Source organism: Panthera onca, chromosome A3 (genome assembly GCF_046562875.1).
Source record: "Panthera onca isolate mPanOnc1 chromosome A3, mPanOnc1 haplotype 2, whole genome shotgun sequence".
Lineage (NCBI taxonomy): Eukaryota > Metazoa > Chordata > Mammalia > Carnivora > Felidae > Panthera > Panthera onca.
The window spans coordinates 76,210,134-76,229,942 of record NC_138341.1 but is presented as its reverse complement, the minus strand read 5'-3'; the positions used below and the strand labels follow the sequence as shown (position 1 = coordinate 76,229,942).

Below are 19,809 nucleotides of genomic sequence, written 5' to 3'. Positions count from 1 at the left end.
TGTTGAGTGCTTGCTACGTGCCAGACACTTTTATACACTTTGTCTAATTTAAACTTCATAAGGACCTACCCGATAGAGTAGCTATTGTAATGTTCATTTCACAGGTGAGCCAACTGTGGCTCTGGGCGGTTTTAGCAAAGTGCCTTGGGTCATTTGGACAGTAAGTAGCAGAGCAAAAAGTCCAATCTGGCTGGCTCCAAATGTTAGACGTAACAATGGACTTAACGTTAAAAAGGTGTTGAGCTCTTTAGTTAAAACAGAACAAAGCACATCACTTTAGGATGAACAAATATAATGTGAGGCCGCCTCTGGTTTCTGTTGAAAAGATGGTTCTTATTAAACCATCAAAGGCTCGTATTTAAGAGAGACACCTGGGTTCAGATCCTCACTCGGGCACTCACCACTTGGGCCTCAGTTTCTTCATCTGCAAAACTGAGATGATGACATCATTTACCTTATGGAGTTGTAAGAATAAAATTACAGAATTCACGTTAAGATCTCAATACAGTGCCTGGCATGTAGTGTGCACTCAATAAATGCTTGTTACTATTATTACATTAAAAAATCTAAGTTTCTTGCACACTGTTGAATGTCATCATGGGAGTCTTCCACAAAATGCCCCTCGGTATCAAAGATACACTATTGCGTCAGATTTACTACAGATTTGATCCGCTTCGACGATTCCGCCCCGCCCCCCCTCCCCCCCCCCCGCAATCTCTGTGTCGCAGCAAAATAACGGGCGAGTGGGGATAACAGATCAGCAGCCAACACTAACCACCTCCACCTCCCCGCCCACCAAGGTCCCGTAACAGGGGCCTGTAAGGCCCTAAGTCGTTATATCCATGCCAGAAGCCTCAATCCATCCATCTTTCATCCACAGGGAGAAGACAGTATGCAAAGATAAGGATGGGGGGGGGGGGGAACGAAGGGGTGTTCCGGGAGGACCTACTCGTTTTCCCTGTGCAACTCTCCACCCCAGGGGTGAGACGGCGTGAATGAGAGAAGGTCAGGGGAGGTGGCAGCATGTGCCACGCAAAGAAGGGACGCCAAGCAAAAAGCGACCAGGGGGGCTGACGGGTGGCTGGGTGAGAGAAGGAAGGAGAGGACCCCGCCCCCGCCACGGTATGCCTTCCGTACGTACGCAAGTTGAAGGACAGTTGGCCGGGCTCTAGACACCGAAACGAAGGAGGGCAAGTCTGAGAACCAGAACCTTTCAGGAAGGAGCACAGGTGTCACCTCAGTCGCGTCCAGCCGAAGTCTGCGTTCCGCAGCCCGCAGAACGACAGCCAATCCAGAGCCGCCCAGAGCTGGTTTGCAGCACGCTGATCTACGTAACCCCAGTCAAACACCAGAGCTAAGCGGATTTCGCCATTTTTATTGTGGTCATGAATAGGGTCTCCTCCTGGGTTTTTTTTTTTTTTTTTTTTTTTTTAACTCTCAAAGTTCTAAGACTTTTGGTTCTTTGCTAGTCTTCTGTGATCTAGATGAGGCAGGGGACAATGGGAAAAGAGGAGCCGGCGTCCCATTAGTTCTGCCACAGCTCCTTACCTTTTGGTCTGCCCTCACAAAAGATGGCCGCCAGCAAAATGGTGCAATGACGCGAGCCGCGCTGCCCCGGTTGCCAAGGAGACGCGAACACCGGAAATGCGGAATTCGGGGAGGGCGCGCGCGCTGGGGCGGTCGGAGCTCACAGGTCCTGACTGGGAACCAGTAGACAGGTCCTGGCAGGGGAGAGTTGTGGTCGCGACGGCGCGGGGTATAGGCGGGTTTAACCGGATGGAGTCGCGAGTCGCGGATGCCGAGGCCCGCGAGGCTCAGAGTGCTGCGGCCGAGGGCCCAGCAAGCGGCGATGCCTCTCAGAGGCTTCCAGTCTCGGAGCCCTTGGGAGCTGCCCGGTGGAAGCTTCTGCGGCAAGTAAGAGAAAGCCCACTCACCTCACCTTTGCCTCTGGCCACTTCCCTCCCGGGTTCGCAGCGAGCGACCGGTAGAGTGTCTCTCCTTTTTGCAACTCTGGGAGTTCGCTCGTAGTTTTGCCAGGAGCCACGTGAGAAGCGCCCCCTTGCTTCGATTAAAGGTCCCACCAAAAGGGAAGAATTGGATTGGGTGGGGCAGGGAGGGGGCAGCCAACACTGAGTTCCTGGGAAACTCAGATGGAAGTATAAGATCTTTTTTTGGACATTTGTTTGCATCTCGGGGACTCTTCTCTGTGCTCACCAATCCAATTGGTGGGACCGCCGCTCCCCATCCTATGCTATTTTCTTTCTTGCTTCTGTTTTACTTCTTTCCCCAGGTTTCTTCTCCTTGCTTCTTATCTCCCAGCCTCAGTCTGGTTCAAGTCTGGCCCCTTCCTCGGAAATCAGCGTGGTTGACTGTGTTGGGACTGTGAAGTTGCACGCGGTGTCGGTACAGCGGAGAGTGGAGGGTGTATCCAGAAGAGCTGCTTCTGTCTTTGGTGGCATGTGAAAGTTTCGTGTTGAACTTGTAGTTTGAAGTGATCAGCAAGATTCTTGGTGCCCAAGGTGGACTAGTCCCGGTGTGTTGGTTTGTTTAACGGCGGTCATTTTCTAGTACTTTAGAGTTGCTGCTGTTGGTAACTTCAGTTGTACACAGGTTTGACAAATGTCTGATTTGACATCGCCGACCCTCTTTCCAAACTGCTTGAAGTAAAATCTGTTTATTGTTTTGCACACCAGTGTTAATCCTCTGCCTGAGCTTTTCTCCTGAAAACTTGACTCGAGGACATTTTCCACTTCTGACTGTTGTATTTCGAGAAGGATTTCCCACCTACAGCCACTTGGAGATTGTTTGCAGCTGTCTCAAGTCACTTTTTCATATAATGTCATGACGGGACTCAGAGATCATTTCTTTGCTGATGCTTTGAAAGTGTATCCAAAGCATTAATGGTCTGGTTTTGTTACTAATATTACAAAATTATAGGATATTAAATGCATCATTCATAGATCATTCTCATAGGAACTTTCTACAGTGAAATAAAACAGCAGTTAAAGTTGAATTATCAAAGTAGTAAATTAGGGCATTAAATTAATCAAATCTTATTGTGATAATTTCAGTGTTTCTTAGTACGGTAAAAACTCCAGCTGACCAGCACATATGTTCATTCTGAATTGCTGTCTACATCAGATCAAGGACAAGCTTCAGCTATGGCTACCATTTGAACTCCCCACATACTTTATTTGACATTTAATGTTTTGGTACACATGTGTATTTTGCTTAGAGTCTTCTTTCTTACTCGATGAAGTTCATTTTTCACAACTACATTTTAACATCCTCTGTGAAGCCTCTCTTAACTCATCTGGGCTGAGTTAGACCCTCAACTCACTCTACCAGTGAACCCCATATCATATCATTTTATGATCATCTGATCAGAGTCCATATAACTTACCAGAATGGGAGTTCTCCCTGGGAAAAGGTGATATTTTATTGATCTCTATCCTCTGCACCTTGCACAGTGCCTGGCTAGGTGGTTTCTAGTAGATGTTAAGTGTTGTGGAAAGCCTGAAAGTAAGAACAGGCTTTAAGTGGCCCATAGTATCAAGTCCTCAATGTATTGTATCATTTAGATATTAATGACTAACAAACAACTACAACATCACAATGGCGTACAATAGTGAGCATTTATTTTGTGTATCCGTGGGACACCTGGGAATTGACTAACATAGGCTATGATCAGCAGACTTTAATCCTTGGACCAGTTGGCTGACATATTCTCAAGGTGATGGCAGAAGTATAAGAGAGTAAAGCCCAGCCACTAAAATTCATTTTAAGGTCTTGCTAACTCCTATTATCCGAGGTAAGATACTTGGCTAAGCTTAAAATCAAAGGGCCGGGAAGTATACTCCTTCCTTGGAGGGGGCAAGAAAGGAAGTGAATCCTTTTTCCATAATAAATCTAACCTACCATGTATATTAAACATTTGCAGGTGCTTAGTAAATATGTTTCAAACTAACTGACCATCCATATCTTGTATGCATCCAGAGCTGGAAAACTCAAGAATCTAAGCAGTGATAGAGATATGCAGCGCTCCCTCTCTCTCTCTCTCTCTCTCTCTCTCTCTCTCTCTCTTATGGGACATCTTCATGACATCTGCTTATGCCAGCTTGTTTTCTTCTACACAGTTCTGTCGCTCTATTACCCCATAGGGCTCCAGTGCTATCTAATGGTCCTTCACTTTAACTGTTCAATAATTTTTTATTTTTTTTTTTTGGTTTTGTAATTAACCTTTTTTAGAAAAAGCCCAGTTGACCTAGTTTGTCGTTTGATACCAGGTCACATGATAAATTGCTGACTTTTGAGCCTAGTGCTCACTTTAATCAGATGAAGACTATGGATCAATATTGATAGAGGCTTTAGATAGTATTCTGTTTTCCTCTCTGTTGGGTGTCATCACCTGATAGCAGAGATGGCTGTTGGTAACAACAGGCTTTCATCATGTACCCAACGAGTGATCCAGAAGAAATGACCTTTTTTCCCAAAACCCAAATAATGTCCTTTGAACAACTCTAATAGGCCAAGGTTGGACCCGTTGTTGTGTCTAGGAGAATGAGGCATTTTGGCTACCTGGGACGTTAGCCCACCCTGTTGCTGGGAAGATAAAATCCCCATCTTTAACACGTAGAGTGAGGGAGGGGCAATTCCTAAGAGGAAGGGATGTAGGACAGGTGAAAAAGTGGCAGTGATCATCACACCCATACTCACAAACACCTTCAGAATGAATAATCTTGCCTACAGGTCTCATATTTGGCTGAAGAATCTGATTAATGGACTATTTCACAGCATGATTTAAATTAAAGCGCCATGCTGTATGTTTGAGACTATCAGTGCTGAAGGAGATAGCATGATTTCTGGAATGGAATTTAATATAACTTAATTTCAGGCCGAGATCCGCCCTTAACTATTTGTGTGATGGTGAGCAACCTCTTTGGACCTCAGTTTCTCAGTTGTGAATGAGGGAACAGTAGTAGGTTTCTCTAAGACCATTTTCATCTCGGATTATTTTGGAGTGAAATTATTTACCAGCGTTAGAAATAAATTCATTTTCTATGTTCTTGTCCTGTTGTTTTATGTTTTCCTAACAAGGATTTGATTGATGTATTTTTAACACTTAAAAACAAAACATTACATATTGGGGGCACCTGGGTGGCTCAGTAGGTTAAGCATCTCACTTCCACTCAGGTCAGATCTCATGGTTTGTGGGTTTGAGCCCTGCATTGGGCTCTGTGCTGACAGCTCAGAGCCTGGAGCCTGCTTTGAATTGTGTGTCCCCCCCTCTCTCTATCCCTCCCTCACTCACGTTCTATCTCTCTCTTTCGAAAATAAGTAAACATTAAAAAATTTACATATTGGATAAATGTGCAACACTGCGTATACAAGTGAGATTATCACAGTATTCTTTAAAGTATTAAAAATGATTTTTACAATGTCAAAGACAAAATCAAAGGATAGGGACAGTATGCATAGTATGAGCCCTTTGAGAATTATTCATGGTTTTTTAGTTTTTTTTAATGTTTATTTATCTTTGAGAAAGAGATAGAGACAGTGTGCATGCAGGGGAGGGACAGAGAGAGGGAGACAGGATCTGAAGCAAGCTCCAGGCTCTTATCTGTCAGCACAGAGCCCAACATGGGGCTTGAACTCACCAGTCATGAGATCATGACCTGGGCCGAAGTCTCATGCTTAACTGACTGAGCCACCCAGGCACCCCTACTCATGGTTATTTGTATATGTAGGCATACATGTTTAACAGTGTGCTCTCCCAGAATAGTAGAATTTCAAGTGGGTTTTTACTCTTCTATACTTAAATTTCTTTTACAGTAAACATGATTCTTTTTTTTTTTTTAACGTTTATTTATTTTTGAGACAGAGAGAGACAGAGCATGAACGGGGGAGGGTCAGAGAGAGAGGGAGACACAGAATCTGAAACAGGCTCCAGGCTCCGAGCTGTCAGCCCAGAGCCCGACGCGGGACTTGAACTCACAAACCATGAGATCATGACCGAGCCGAAGTCGGACGCTTAGCCAACTGAGCCACCCAGGCGCCCCAACATGATTATTTTCAAATCACTTACCATCTATGCCAAAATGCATAGTTTTAATTTTAACATCTTTGAAATTGAGATACGGCTTTTAGTTGACTGCACGCTGGTTAATTGGCAGTCTATTCTATATAACAACAGAAGAAAGAAATGTTGCCATCTTGTAATCAATGATGTGTTAAATTTAATGAAGTACAGTCATGGGAAGGGAGGACTTTTTTTTTTTTTTTTCATTTTAAGGTAAAACACTAAAGACCCTTGACTACCAGAAAAACTCCACATGATTGGACAAAATTATTCCCAGATCAAGATGCTTTATACAGTAGAAGACCTATTACCTGGATTGGTTAACTGAGAGAGTTAAAGAGGTGAATCATAAAAATGATACATATTCTAAAGTGAAGCTATAACCTAAGTGCTAAATACTTCTAGATATTTATGATTAGTTCTTTAGACTTTTTATGGTTGGCTTCCCACACCTAAATTGATAGTATAGATTTTGGGGCACCTGGATGGCTCAGTCGGTTAAGTGTCCGACTTCGGCTCAGGTCATGATCTCACAGTTCGTGGGTTCAAGCCCTGCATCAGGCTCTGTGCTGACAGCTCAGAGCCTGGAGCCTACTACATACAGATTCTGTATCGCCCTCTCTCTCTCTGCCCCATCCCTACCTGCTCTCTGTCTCTCAAGAATGAATAAATGCTAAAAAAAAAAAATAATAATAAAAAATAAAATATAAATAAATTAATAGTAAGGTTTTAAGCAACTTGTATCAAGCAGACTTGCCTTTACCTTTCCAAAACATTCAACTTAGTTTTTTATTTTTTTTTATTTTTTTAAGCTTATTTATTTATGAGAGAGACAGACAGCATGAGTGGGGGAGGGGCAGAGAGAGAGGGAGACACAGAATCTGAAACAGGCTCCAGGCTCTGAGCTGTCAGCACGGAGTCCGATGCGGGGCTCGAACCCATGAACCGTGAGACCATGACCCGAGCCAAAGTTGGACGCTTAACCAACTGAGCCACCCAGGCGCCCCTCAACTTAGTTTTTATGGAAGCAACAACTCGGTTTTAATTACCATTTTGTTTGTTTTTGCAAATTTAATTAATGACAGTAACAAGAACAACTGGTGTAACAAAACTTGTGAAGAAGCACCGTTAACTTGGCAAACATACGGCTCAGTAGGAAAGGGCAAGAACAGTGCTTTGGCTACTACCTTAAAGTCCACTTTGAATATTTAATAGAGGGAATGAAAAGCGTCTGTTAATCCAGAGTCAGCTAACAGAGCTGCTACTTTATAGCGTGCTCTGTTTAGGCCTTCTGGTTCTATGGTTAAAATGGCAAACAGACACCAGAGACCTTGTCTTGGAAATGCTGGTGTGGTGCACTTGTAGATTTTGCACTGAGGATTGTGGTTTGGATTTCTACTTAAAGTGAGGGACTTGTGTTTATTGGCATCACTTGACTTAATGGCAGCAGAGGCTGAGCTCTTTCGTGCTTTCTCTCTGTCTCTCTCTCTCGTTTTTTGACAGTAATTTATTGACGTAAAGTTTTATACATCATTGTATTTATAAGGGCTTTTTCACAGTGTTAAGATTAAACTGACATTTCAAGTTAGTATAGAATTTTAAATAGTATAGAATTTTAAAGTTCTGAGGCAACAGATGACATAGATTTTTGCATGCGCTGTGGAGCGCGCTTGAGTCCTAAGGATCCGGTACGAGGTTCGCCATTAATCCCTGCTGTTCAAACCATGTTGACATGTATGTCAGTGACTGGAGGAGATTTTGTTTTTTATGTCTGACTTATTAAGATTAATAATTGGTTTCTCTGGATTCCTTAAAAATATTTAGGATTGTACTTTAGGTTAAAAAAGAGGATGTGAATGTTTTCTTGAATTTTAAAAGTATGTAGTTTATCAGTCCCAAACCAAGATATTCTCCTAATACGTTTTTTAAAAGAAATGAACTTTTGGGGCGCCTGGGTGGCTCAGTCGGTTGAGCGTCCGACTTCAGCTCAGGTCATGATCTCGCGGTCCGTGAGTTCGAGCCCCGCGTCGGGCTCTGGGCTGATGGCTCAGAGCCTGGAGCCTGCTTCCGATTCTGTGTCTCCCTCTCTCTCTGCCCCTCCCCCATTCATGCTCTGTCTCTCTCTGTCTCAAAAATAAATAAACATTAAAAAAAAATTAAAAAAAAAATGAACTTTTAATTGTGGAGTAAAGAAAAAAAAAGTTTAGAAGGCTCTAGATATAAAAGCTTTTGTTTTCAGTTTCACAGAGCTGTATTAACCAATAATCTTCCTATCAGTAAATGTAGTAACTTTTCAAAAGTTGAATAGTTTAGCTGCCTTGCCTGGAATAATGCTGAATATTTTTATATGCCCGCTTTTGTTTTTTGTTTATTAAAAAATTTTTTTAATGTTTATTTTTGAGAGAGAGAGAGAGACAGACAGAGTGTGAGCAGCAGAGGGGCAGAGAGAGAAGGAGACACAGAAACTAAAGCCGACTCCAGGCTCTGAGCTGTCAGCACAGAGTCCGACGTGGGGCTCAGACTCAAGACCTGTGAGATCATGACCTGAGCTGAAGGTCAGATGCGTAACTGATTGAGCCACCCAGGTGCCCCATCACCTGTTTTTTCTTATACGTAACTTTTATGTATGTATGTATGTATGTATGTATATATGTATGTATGTATGTATGTATTTGTTTATTTTCAAATTTTTATTTAAATTCTAATTAGTTAACATATAGTGTAATATTGGTTTCAGGAATAGAATTTAGTGATGCAACTCTAAATGTAAATGTAAATGTAAATCTAAATCTAAATGATTCATCTCTTACACATAACACTCACAGAAACAGTTCCATTTTTGGAAGCTGCTTTCTCCAGTTTCTCTCTTGACCTCATGGTCCTTGGTCAGACCCCAAGTTTTATTTATAAGGTTTTTAACCTTCTTCCTCTGAACTTAGTTCTGAGATGCTTTCTAACCCCTCAGATTTTCTATTGTCATATAATTACTTTTTCTCAAGTTATTTAGTGCTGAAATTACTGAATCTGGTGAGTGGAATAAGGAAAATATCTTACTGTTTTGAAGTCACTTTAAGCATTATTGTGGAACTAAGGAATATTTAAGCAATTTGTTGGCACAGTGGAAAGAGCATTGACATTGGACACATGTGGTTCCAATCCTAGTTCCAGCACTTAGTGTGTGCTCTTTGTTGATCTCCCGTATCAAGTGTTTACTCTTCATGGAATGTACTTTTGTGTCACCGTTATTTCTATCTTTGTTTTTTATCCCTGCCCTTATTTCCTTATTTTTAATTTCCCTCATGCATCTTTAATGAATGGCATCCTGTGGTATTGTATTTTTCTAAACCACTTCAAGTCCTTTTGGTAACAGTTGTGACATAAATTGTTGTCCTAGAAGTTGTGGGAATTGGGCACCTTTTATTAAAAGGATATTTTTATGAAAAAGATCTCACAACTGTGAGATCATCACCTGAGCCAAAATCAAGAGTTGGGCGCTTAACTGACTGAGCCTATTTATTTCTGTTTTGTACTCTCTTGCTTCATTCTTTTGGGGGCTCCCTAACTCTCAAAAGAGAACTATTATCCCTTTGGGGCCCCAGAATTAAGCACCCTTCTGGTTTCAGACCGTCTTGATTGAATTAGTAAGTCTTTACCATAGGGTGATTTCTGCAGTAATTGACCATTTTGTTGGGAGATCCCAGATGTCAGTATCTACAGGTCTTTTCTCTTGGCCCATAGCCCCCAAAAGGAATCTTGCAATCTCTTCTCTGGCTGATATAAGACTGACTGCCTGTGATCTAGAAGGTAAGTGAGGGAAAGGGATGTTCATCAGAATGAAGAGCATCTTATGCCATTCTAAGCTCCGCTTGATGTTTACGACCATAATTTTATGATACCCTTTCTCTAGAAATTTAGAGAATTCAGAGTGCCACTGTGGGAGAGAAAGGTAGTTGCCTGGCATTGCTGATGGAATCAGGGGATCTAGTACTTCTTAAAAATATTTTCAACCACTGTTTCTGTGTTTAGTCTTACTTCTCTATCCTCATTGCCATTAGTGCCCCCAGTGACCGAGTCTTTCCTGAGTGTGTGGTAGAACTTTGCTGTTTCTTGGCTTTCCCTTTGTCAGCACTTAGATTTTGGCAGCCTGTCGAATAAGTTACCATTCATCATGTCTCCTCCAGGTCTCTTTGTCCTTTTGTATTTTTGCTATTTTTACTCTTTAACTGGTATTCTGGGGAGTTTTGGAAGGGATAGGATATAACTGTGTGTGTGTTCGGTCTGCTTTCTTTAACCAGAATTTAGTTAACTATGTACTGAGTACCTGTTCTAAGCCAGACGTTTTCCAGATAGCGTATATTATTTTAATTAATTTTCACACGAGTCTTGTAGTCAGTCTACAGTTACCGTATATCAGGCATTGTATTAGAAGCTGCAGTGTAAGCATTACTATTCCTGTCTTACAGGGGAAAAGACTGAACTCAAAGGATAATAAATGTGCTTGCACTCAACTATTGAGGGAGAGGCTCTCCTACTGCAAAACCCTTGCTCATTTTCTGAGTGACATTACTTTTAGAGTATTGGTTAGTAGGCTTCCTACATAGTTATGTTCAGTGTATTTTAGTTCTGGAGTAAACAAATACTTCAGGTAAATTAAATGGGTTTTAGACTTTCATTGTGTTTAGTTGCATACATTTTTTACCTGATGGGTCCAGCAGTCCATGCATTTTTTTACCCCTTCGGATATTTGATATTTTGACATGAACTTACTTGGTATAACATGTATCCTTGATTAAAGAACTCATTGATTTAGAGGAATTAGACAATGTCTTGACTTTGAGCATTTTCCTTCACCCCAGATAATGCAATCTGGATTTTATTTAATTAGGTACCTAGGAGCTTTGAAGGTAATATTCTAAAAATGGTAGTTGATAAGATTATACCTCGATGGGAGATTCAAGTATCCTGTCAGCTCACAAAGCTGCAAGCATTATTGGTGGCATTAAAATAACTGAATCTTCAGGGACGCCTGGGTGGCTCAGTGGGTTGAGTGTCTGACTTTGGCTCAGGTCATGATCTCATGGTTTGTGGTTTTGAGCCCTGCGTCTGGCTCTGTGCTGACAGCTTAAAGCCCGGAGCCTGCTTTGGATTCTGCCTCCTCTCTCTCTGCTCTTTCCTTGCTTGTGCTTGTCTCTTTGTCTCTCCCTCTCTCTCAAAATAAACATTAAAAAAATTGTTTTTAAGTAACTGAATCTTCAAACTAAAAAGAAATGTCAAAAGTAATTGGACTTGATATCCCATTGTAATTACCTTTGCTGAATATAGATTATATAAAGAAGTGTTGTTTTTACCCTAAATGTATTGCCTGTTACTTCCATTGGGTATCAGCTTGTTCATATTGTAGATCATGGGATTTATTTAAACTGTAAAAGCCCCTTCTAATATTATACCTGTGGCAACTTGATTTTTTGCCTTAGTGCTTTGTGGTGCTGTAATCTTGACATCAGACATGTGGTGCTGTAATCTTGACAACATAATTAATATAAAAAGGTGTTTGAGGGGCGCCTGGGTGGCTCAGTCGGTTAAGCGTCTGACTTCGGCTCAGGTCATGATCTCACGGTCCGTGAGTTCGAGCCCCACGTCGGGCTCTGTGCTGACAGCTCAGAGCCTGGAGCCTGCTTCAGATTCTGTGTCTCCCTCTCTCTCTGACCTTTCTCCGTTCATGCTCTGTCTCTCTCTGTCTCAAAAATAAATAAACATTAAAAAAAAAAAAGGTGTTTGCTTTTTGGACATTAGATGGACAAAATACACGACAATTTATATCTACATTTTACATTTTTAAAAGTTTAATTACTTTGTTTTTGTCTTAAGAGTTAGCTCTGTTGGGTGGTTTTTCTTCCTGATAACCATGGTTGACATAGTAATAAGGCCCTGTTTTTGGTAAAGACTTTTATTTATTTTTTTTTTTTCAACGTTTATTTTTTTATTTTTGGGACAGAGAGAGACAGAGCATGAACGGGGGAGGGACAGAGAGAGAGGGAGACACAGAATCGGAAACAGGCTCCAGGCTCCGAGCCATCAGCCCAGAGCCCGACGCGGGGCTCGAACTCACGGACCGTGAGATCGTGACCTGGCTGAAGTCGGACGCTTAACCGACTGCGCCACCCAGGCGCCCCGGTAAAGACTTTTAAATAATTCATTCTTTAAAAAAAAAAAAAGAAACCTTCAACCAAATCAAAGAGAGACAACCTTTTCTGATCCTCCATTAAAAAACCGAACCTTTTACATCTTATACATAGTGTATAAATTTTAAACAGATTTCCCTCAAGATTTTATCTTGATAAAAGATAAAACTGCACCTGGGTGGCTCAGTTGGTTAAGCGTCTGACTCTTGATCTCAGCTCAGGTCTTGATCTCAGGGTCTTTATCTCAGGGTTGTGAGTTCAAGCCCTGCATTGGGCTCGGCGCTGGGCGTGAAGCCTACTTAAAAAAATAAATTAATTAAAATTAAAAAAAAAAAGTAAAGATATGTTCATACTGATGTGTTCTCTGGCTTGGTGCTGACCTTGGTTTGCTCTTTTGCATATAAGAATTATGGCATCCTTAGAGTCAGAGTTCCTCTTTAGGTAAGAGAAACAACTCTAGCTGTCTTTAGCAGGAAGTGATTTAATATAGTGGATTAAGTACTTACTCTTTGGACGTACCAGAGGAGCAGGCCAAGAATGAGCCCCAGAACAACACAAAGTCCCAGAACAATGCAAAGCTGACCTGCCAACAGAAATGTCACCTCTACCAAAATGAAGAATCTGATCTGTCTCCAGCATTACACTATTTTATCTATTGTCTCTGGTGATGAGGAAGCTGCTGCCAGAACTACAGACTCTGGAGGCACATTTTGCCTACTAGATCTCTCCCAGCAGAGGTGATGCCCCTTGTGCCTCCTCTCACTTCCCGTTAAATTAGGGAGGGAATACTGGACCTCTGCTGAAGATGCTACAGAAGAGCCAAAAGTCTTTACAACTGTTCTACCAGTGAAAATCACAGAAATGTAATTACCACGTCTATTCCTCTTTCAGAGCACACGTTAGTGCATCTGATTAGCTAACAAAATCACATCTGAAACTTTGGTTGGTAGGGACTCTGGGAAACGTGGCTTCTAGCTTTCTAGCTTTATAATATCAGTAGGTATCTTAGAAGGAAGTTGGAATGGATGATTGATGTCTACCATATTCTCCACAAGCAGAAATGTTAAGAGTTTAGGCTCTGTAGTCGGTCTGGATTTGCTTTTTCCTAGCTTTCTGACTTTGAGCAAATTAACATCCCCTTGTTTCCTGTCTCATATAACAAGTATCTACCCCATAGGGTTACTTGAAGATTTAGTGAAGAGTGTGTGGCAAGATAAGCATTGATTCTCTCTTTTTTTTTAAATATGAAATTTAGTGTCAAATTGGTTTCCATACAACACCCAGTGCTCATCCCAACAGGTGCCCTCCTCAATGCTTATCACCCACTTTCCCCTCCCTCCCACCCCCCATCAACCCTCAGTTTATTCTCAGTTTTTTTTTTTTTAATTTTTTTTTAACGTTTATTTATTTTTGAGACAGAGAGAGACAGAGCATGAACGGGGGAGGGTCAGAGAGAGGGAGACACAGAATCTGAAGCAGGCTCCAGGCTCTGAGCTGTCAGCACAGAGTCTGATGTGGGGCTTGAACTCACGGACCGCGAGATCATGACCTGAGCCGAAGTCGGCCGCTTAACCGACTGAGCCACCCAGCCGCCCCAAGTTTTTAAGAGTCTTCTATGGTTTGGCTCCCTCCCTCTCTAACTTTTATTTTTTTCCCTTCCCCTCCCCCATGGTCTTCTGTTAAGTTTCTCAGGATCCACGTAAGAGTGAAAACATATTGTATCTTTCTCTGTATAGCTTATTTCACTTAGCATAACGCTCTCCAGTTCCATCCACGTTTCTACAAAAGGCCATATTTCAGATAAGCATTGATTCTTACTTAGACATTGGGTTGTCTTAGACCAGATTTGCTGGTGAGCAATCTGGGCCTGGAGTTTTCTTTGGTAGGACTTTTATTTATGCATCACATTTTAAAAAATAGTTTAGGACCGTTCAGACTTTTTACTTCTTCTTGTGTCAGTTTTAGTAGTTGTATTCTTCTAGGACTTTGTCTATTCATCTAAATTTTTAGTTTTTTTTAATGCCTGCTGGATCTATAGTGATCTCTCTATGTCACATTGATATTTATATTTTCTCTGTTTTTTCTTATTAGTGTCATCAAGGATTTGTCAGTTTTATTAATCTCTTCAAAGAACTGGCATTTGGTGTTTTAATCTTTCTATCTATATTTTTGTCTTCTACTTTATTAATTTTGACTAGGGAACTTAACTTGTTTCTTTTTGTAATTTTTGCAGTGGATATTTAGCTTACTGATTTTTAGCTTTTCCACAAATTTTCCTCTTAGCGTGAATTTATCTGCATTTCATGTGGTTTGAAATGTATTAGTCTGTTCAAAATACTTTCGAATTTCCATTGAGTTTTCTTTTTCTTTTCTTTTTTTTGGTTCATAAGATATTTAGAAACCAGTTTTTCAATTTTATTTAGAAAGCAATTTATATTGCTTTCTTTCCAAATATATTTGATGTTTTAGGTATCTTTTTAGTTATTTTCCACTTGTTTATGACTATTAGGATGTTTTATATCTTTTTTTAATGTTTATTTTTTGAGGGAGAGAGAGACAGTGTGTGCATGAGCAGGGGGAGGGACAGAGAGAGAGGGAGACACAGAATCTGAAGTAGGCTCCAGGCTTGGAGCTGTTAGCACAGAGCCCAATGAGGGGCTTGAGGCCACCACCTGTGAGATCATGACTTGAGCTGAAGTCGGATGCTCAACCGACTGAGCCTCCCAGGCACCCCTGGATGTTTTATATCTTTAAAAAAGCTTTCTATTATGGGAAATTTCAAACATATACAAAACTGGAGATAACAGGATAATCCTCACTCAGATATCCATAAACTTCAACAATTTTTTGAAAAGTTTATTTATTTATTTTGAGAGAGAGAGAGAGAGAGAAACAGAGCACATGAACAGGGGAGGGGCAGAGAGAAAGAGAATCCTAAGCAAGCTCTGCACTGTCAGCACAGAACCCCATGTGGGGCTCAATCTCACAAACTGAAATCATGACCTGAACCAAAATCAAGAGTCCGACGCTCAACTGTCTAAGCTACCCAGGTGCCCCAACTTCAACAATTTTTAACTCCTGACCAACCGTATTTTATATCTCTTTTCTTTATACCCCAACCTCAGATTATTTTGAAATGAATCTTGGGGTACCTGGGTGGCTCAGTTGATTGAGTGCCCGACTTTGGCTCAGGTCATGATCTCACCATTTGTGGGTTCAAGCCCTGCGTCGTGGGTTCAAGCCCTGTGTCTGGCTCTGTGCTGACAACTCACAGATCCTGGAGCCTGTTTGGATTCTGTGTCTCCCTCTCTCTGTCCCTGCCCCACTCGCACTCTTGTCTGTCTCTCTCTCTCTCTCTCTCTCTCTCTCTCTCACTCTCTCAAAAATAAACGTCAAAAAACTTTTAAAAAAAATTTCTGAAATGAATCTCAGATATATCATTTTTTTCTATAGATATTTCAGTATGTACCTATACAAGATGACATTAAAAAAATAACTAAAACATGGGGTGCCTAGGTGGCTTAGTTGGTTAGGCATCCGACTTTTAGGTGATGCATCTGACATTTAGGTCATGATCTCATGATTCGTGAGTTCGAGCCCCTCCTCGGGCTCTGTACTGACAGCTTGGAGCCTGGAGCCTGCTTTGGATTCTGTGTCTCCCTCTGCCCCTCTCCTGGTAGCACTCTGTCTCTCTCTCTCTCTCTCTCTCTCTCAAAATAAACATTAAGAAAATTTTTTAAAATAACTAAAATACCATACCACACCCAGAATAATTTCTTGATGTCATGAAATAAATAGCTGGTCAGTTTCCAGATTTTCCCCATTGTCTCTAGATTTTGTTTACAATTTGATTATTTTGAAGCATGATTCAAATAAGATCTAAACTTTTTTATTATTTGATAAGTTTTACAAGTCTTTTTTTCTTATGAAGTTTTTATTTTAAAAATTTTTTAAATTTTTGTTTTTTAATCTTTATTTTTGAGAGAGAGAGACAGTGAGCGAGCATGAGCGGGGAAGGGGCAGAGGGAGCCAGAGACCCAGAATCTGAAGCAGCCTCCGGGCTCTGAGTTGTCAGCACAGAGCCCGATGCGGGGCCTGAACTCACGAGCTGTGAGATCATGACCTGAGTCGAAGTCAGATACTTAACTGATGGAGCCACCCAGGTGCCCCATAAAATTTTTATTTAAGTAATCTCTACACCCAGCGTCAGGCTTGAACTCATGACCTGGCGATCAAGAGTTGCACATTCTTCTGACTAAGCCAGCTGGGTGCCCCATTTTATAAGTATTTTTAATCTAAATGTTTCTTCTGCAGATATGTCTTTCAACTCTTGCCATTTATTTATTGAAGAAACTGAGTTTCTTGTCTCTTAGGAGTTCTCCATAATTTGAACTTTGCTCATTGTACTTGATGATGATGTTTAATGTGTTCCTGTATTCCTAGTTCCTGTAAGTTCCTATTTCGTAGGTCTAGAGGCTTGATCAGATTCAGATTTAACGTTTTTTGTTTGGTTTGGTTTGGTTGGTCAAATGACGGTAGAGTGTGCTTTCATCAGTAATCATAGTCGTGTCTGGTTATTTTTCTTCTTGATGATGATTTTCTAGGTTCATGAATTCATGGAGAGGTTGAAAAATGGTGATATTCTAATTGCATCATTCCTTCTTCATTTATTCCCTGGGATACTGCTATAAGGAGAAATTTCCCCTTCTACTTGAATATTCTCAGTTACAGTTCATATAGGAAAGACAGACAGATACTTGATTCTTTCTCTTTATTTACTAGTTTTCAAAATAAGTTCATTCTCTAGCATCCTTTAGTGATCATTTTTTTTTAAGAAAATACCCCAATGAGCTTGTATGTTTTGATTCTATTACATTTATTACCTTTGTTAATGCTCATACTGTTCCATCTTTAGCCAATGGACCCTATTCAAATAGGCTCTGGAGCCTTTTTGATATAACCCTTAATTTTTTATGGCTTTCTTTTTTTCTTATATGCAGGATATTCCAGGTTCATTTGTACAATTCGTGCTGTTTCTCCAAGGGACCTTACTTTGTTTTAGTAGAAAATGGTATTTAGAGACAGCAATGTGGGTATTAAATGTGCTCATTGCTTCTAGTTTGGTCACTGTTTCTAGAACTTTTTTGTTTTTAATTAATTTGAGAATGAGAAAGAGAGTACGCATGCAGGAGAGGGGCAAAGAGGGAGAGAGAATCCCAAGCAGGCTCCATGCGGTCAGCACAGAGCCTAACATGGGGCTCGAACTTATGGACCATGAAATCATGATCTGAGCTGAGATCAAGAGTCAGATGCTTAACCAACTGAGCCACCCAGGGGCCCCTGTTTTAGAACTTTTAAGAGGTCTGATGTAAGAAACATGTACATTTTAAAAAATGTTTTAATAAATACATCATTTGTTTCTATTATATTTTATTCAGATTCAGAGCTATAGGGTTTTTGCTTAACATCATTAAGCTTACAGCTATATTTGGTTTCTCCCATAGTTAAAAACCCACATTTAAATGTCCCCAATAAAATTACTCATTTGATTTATCTTAAAACAGACACACATACACACACACACATGAGACAGGCTTGGAATAACATACCTGCCTCTGCCTAGGTAGCTTTGAAAATCAACTTTTACCCCCTAACTCTACAGGCTGCAAAAGGTGCTGCTTATCGTCTTAACTCTTTCTTTTGGAATTGGACCTGTGTTCCCCTCAAGGAAAGTGATTGCAAAAGCCAGGCTCACCTCTCTAGATTTATTCCCTTTCTGAGTTCTGAGACTGGTAAAATCTTCACTATCTTCTTTGTTCTCTGATACTATCAAATAATGTTTTAAGATATTTTGCCCATCTTCTCTAGTCGTCTCCAGTAAGAGTTTGGTCTCCATTATCTAATCTGCCATTATTGGAAATGAAACTCCCCTTCCCACTTAAACTTTGAACACTTGTGTTTATATAATATGATCACAATATTTGGTTTTATTTCAAAGGTTCTGAAGCAAAAACACCTGGATGACTGTCTGCGACACGTATCTGTGAGAAGATTCGAATCATTTAATCTGTTTTCAGTAACAGAAGCCCAAAAAAGGACAACTGAAGAGGACGTTGGTGCATGGATCCAATATACAAGTGTCTTCTATCCTGAGTACAGCATTTCTTTAAGGTGAACATCATTCTGGTTAAGATATTTTTAAAAGTATTTTTCTCTTGTAGAAGAAAAGCAGTCTAATAAGAATCTCATTATGCATTCTGTTGAGTTTGCAGGTAATCTTGATCAGAACTTCGGTTTTGCAGCATTGTATTAGGAAATCCTGCTGCTTTAACTGGGTTTTGTTGTATCCTCAGAACTGAGGGAAAAAAGTCTCAGGAATGTAGTGGCATTTGAGGATAAAGTGGCTTGCAAATCAAAAGGTTCATTTAACCATTCTCTCATAGCATTTGATTATGACAGAAAGCCAAGTTCTTTTTGAAGCTGAAAGTGGAAACAGAATTTTCTAAACTACTCTTCAAGGAGTAGTTATCTGAAAAATCAAGCTTTGGTATTTTTCCCATTCATATTTTGTCGCTTTCAGAATGGAATCTTAAGAATAGGAGGAGAAAATCCAGCTGAAAACACGGAGACTGTGAGAAGCACACAGACTGTTCTGGCTTTAAAAATCGTTTTAAAAGAGACAGAAGAGTTGCACACTGAAGTAACAAGATACCATTTTTACCGAATTAATTTTCTCTCACAGTTACAGTCTAGCGTGTTGCAATATTACTGTAGGTGTTTGATTTTATAAAATCTGCCTTTTTTGACAAGATTTCACATCTTGAAAGGGAGGGAGGAGCACATTTACAGTAACTGTAAGAAGAGCAAAAAACATTTTAAGTGGAATGTGACTGAGTAAGGTTTAGGTGAGGAGAGGAATAATTTTCAGAAAAAAAGTTTTCACAAAGGGTGTCTATTTATAGTATATGTTTCTCGAACCATTTTAGTTTAAAATATCTAAGCTTTAAAAGACATCATAATAGCTGAAAATTTGGGATCTGGATAAAAATTGACGAGGGTGGGCAGGGAAGAACCATTAGGATCTGGTTTCACAATACTGCTTTGTTGCAAACTCCAAAAAGAAGATAAAAACCTAGGGATTTGTGAGCTTGCCTGGATATTCATTATGAGATTCTAATTAGAATACCTCAACTGCCTCGTCTTCAGATGGAGATAATTAGTTTAGTTCCTGTTCCGAAAGGGAAGGAAAATGCATGAAATGTTTACCGTGTGCCAGGTGCCAAGCTAGGTGCTTTGTCGTATTCTAATTCTTGTAATCCTTCCGGTAACTCTGCAAAGTAGCAATGAAGATGATTACACAATTGGAAGATAGCATCTATAAGGAAATTAAAGAGAAGGAAGAACGGAGTGATCCCATAGGGGTCTTCAGGTATAAAGTTCTAAAACTTAACTTCTCCATCTGCTGGTAGACCAGATGCAGTAAGTGTAGTATGTACCATGAACGATTTCCTGACATCTTCCAAGTCCTGGTAAGGGTTAGCTAGAGAG

General features: G+C 40.5%; 2 protein-coding genes across 9 annotated transcripts in view; one reads left to right on the top strand and one right to left on the bottom strand.

Annotated features, from left to right (window-relative positions):
• Positions 1-1,270, bottom strand: part of PREPL (prolyl endopeptidase like) — a 57,652-nt gene extending 56,382 nt beyond the window's left edge. The window contains exon 1 of one of the 4 annotated variants that reach the window (XM_060607283.3): positions 1,142-1,270. The gene's annotated coding sequence lies outside the window, so the exon portion shown is untranslated. The remainder of the gene's footprint in view (positions 1-1,141) is intronic. The other 3 variants (XM_060607265.3, XM_060607257.3, XM_060607291.3) reach the window with 3 other exon arrangements.
• Positions 1,271-1,411: 141 nt separating this feature from the next.
• The window catches only part of CAMKMT (calmodulin-lysine N-methyltransferase), a 405,610-nt gene continuing 387,212 nt past the window's right edge, over positions 1,412-19,809 (top strand). For 2 of the 5 annotated variants that reach the window (XM_060607435.3, XM_060607417.3), the window contains exons 1-2: positions 1,412-1,914; positions 18,260-18,432. In XM_060607435.3, the coding sequence (XP_060463418.2) occupies positions 1,645-1,914; positions 18,260-18,432 (443 nt within the window). In that variant the 5' untranslated portion in view covers positions 1,412-1,644. The remainder of the gene's footprint in view (positions 1,915-18,259; positions 18,433-19,809) is intronic. The other 3 variants (XM_060607445.3, XM_060607408.3, XM_060607427.3) reach the window with 2 other exon arrangements.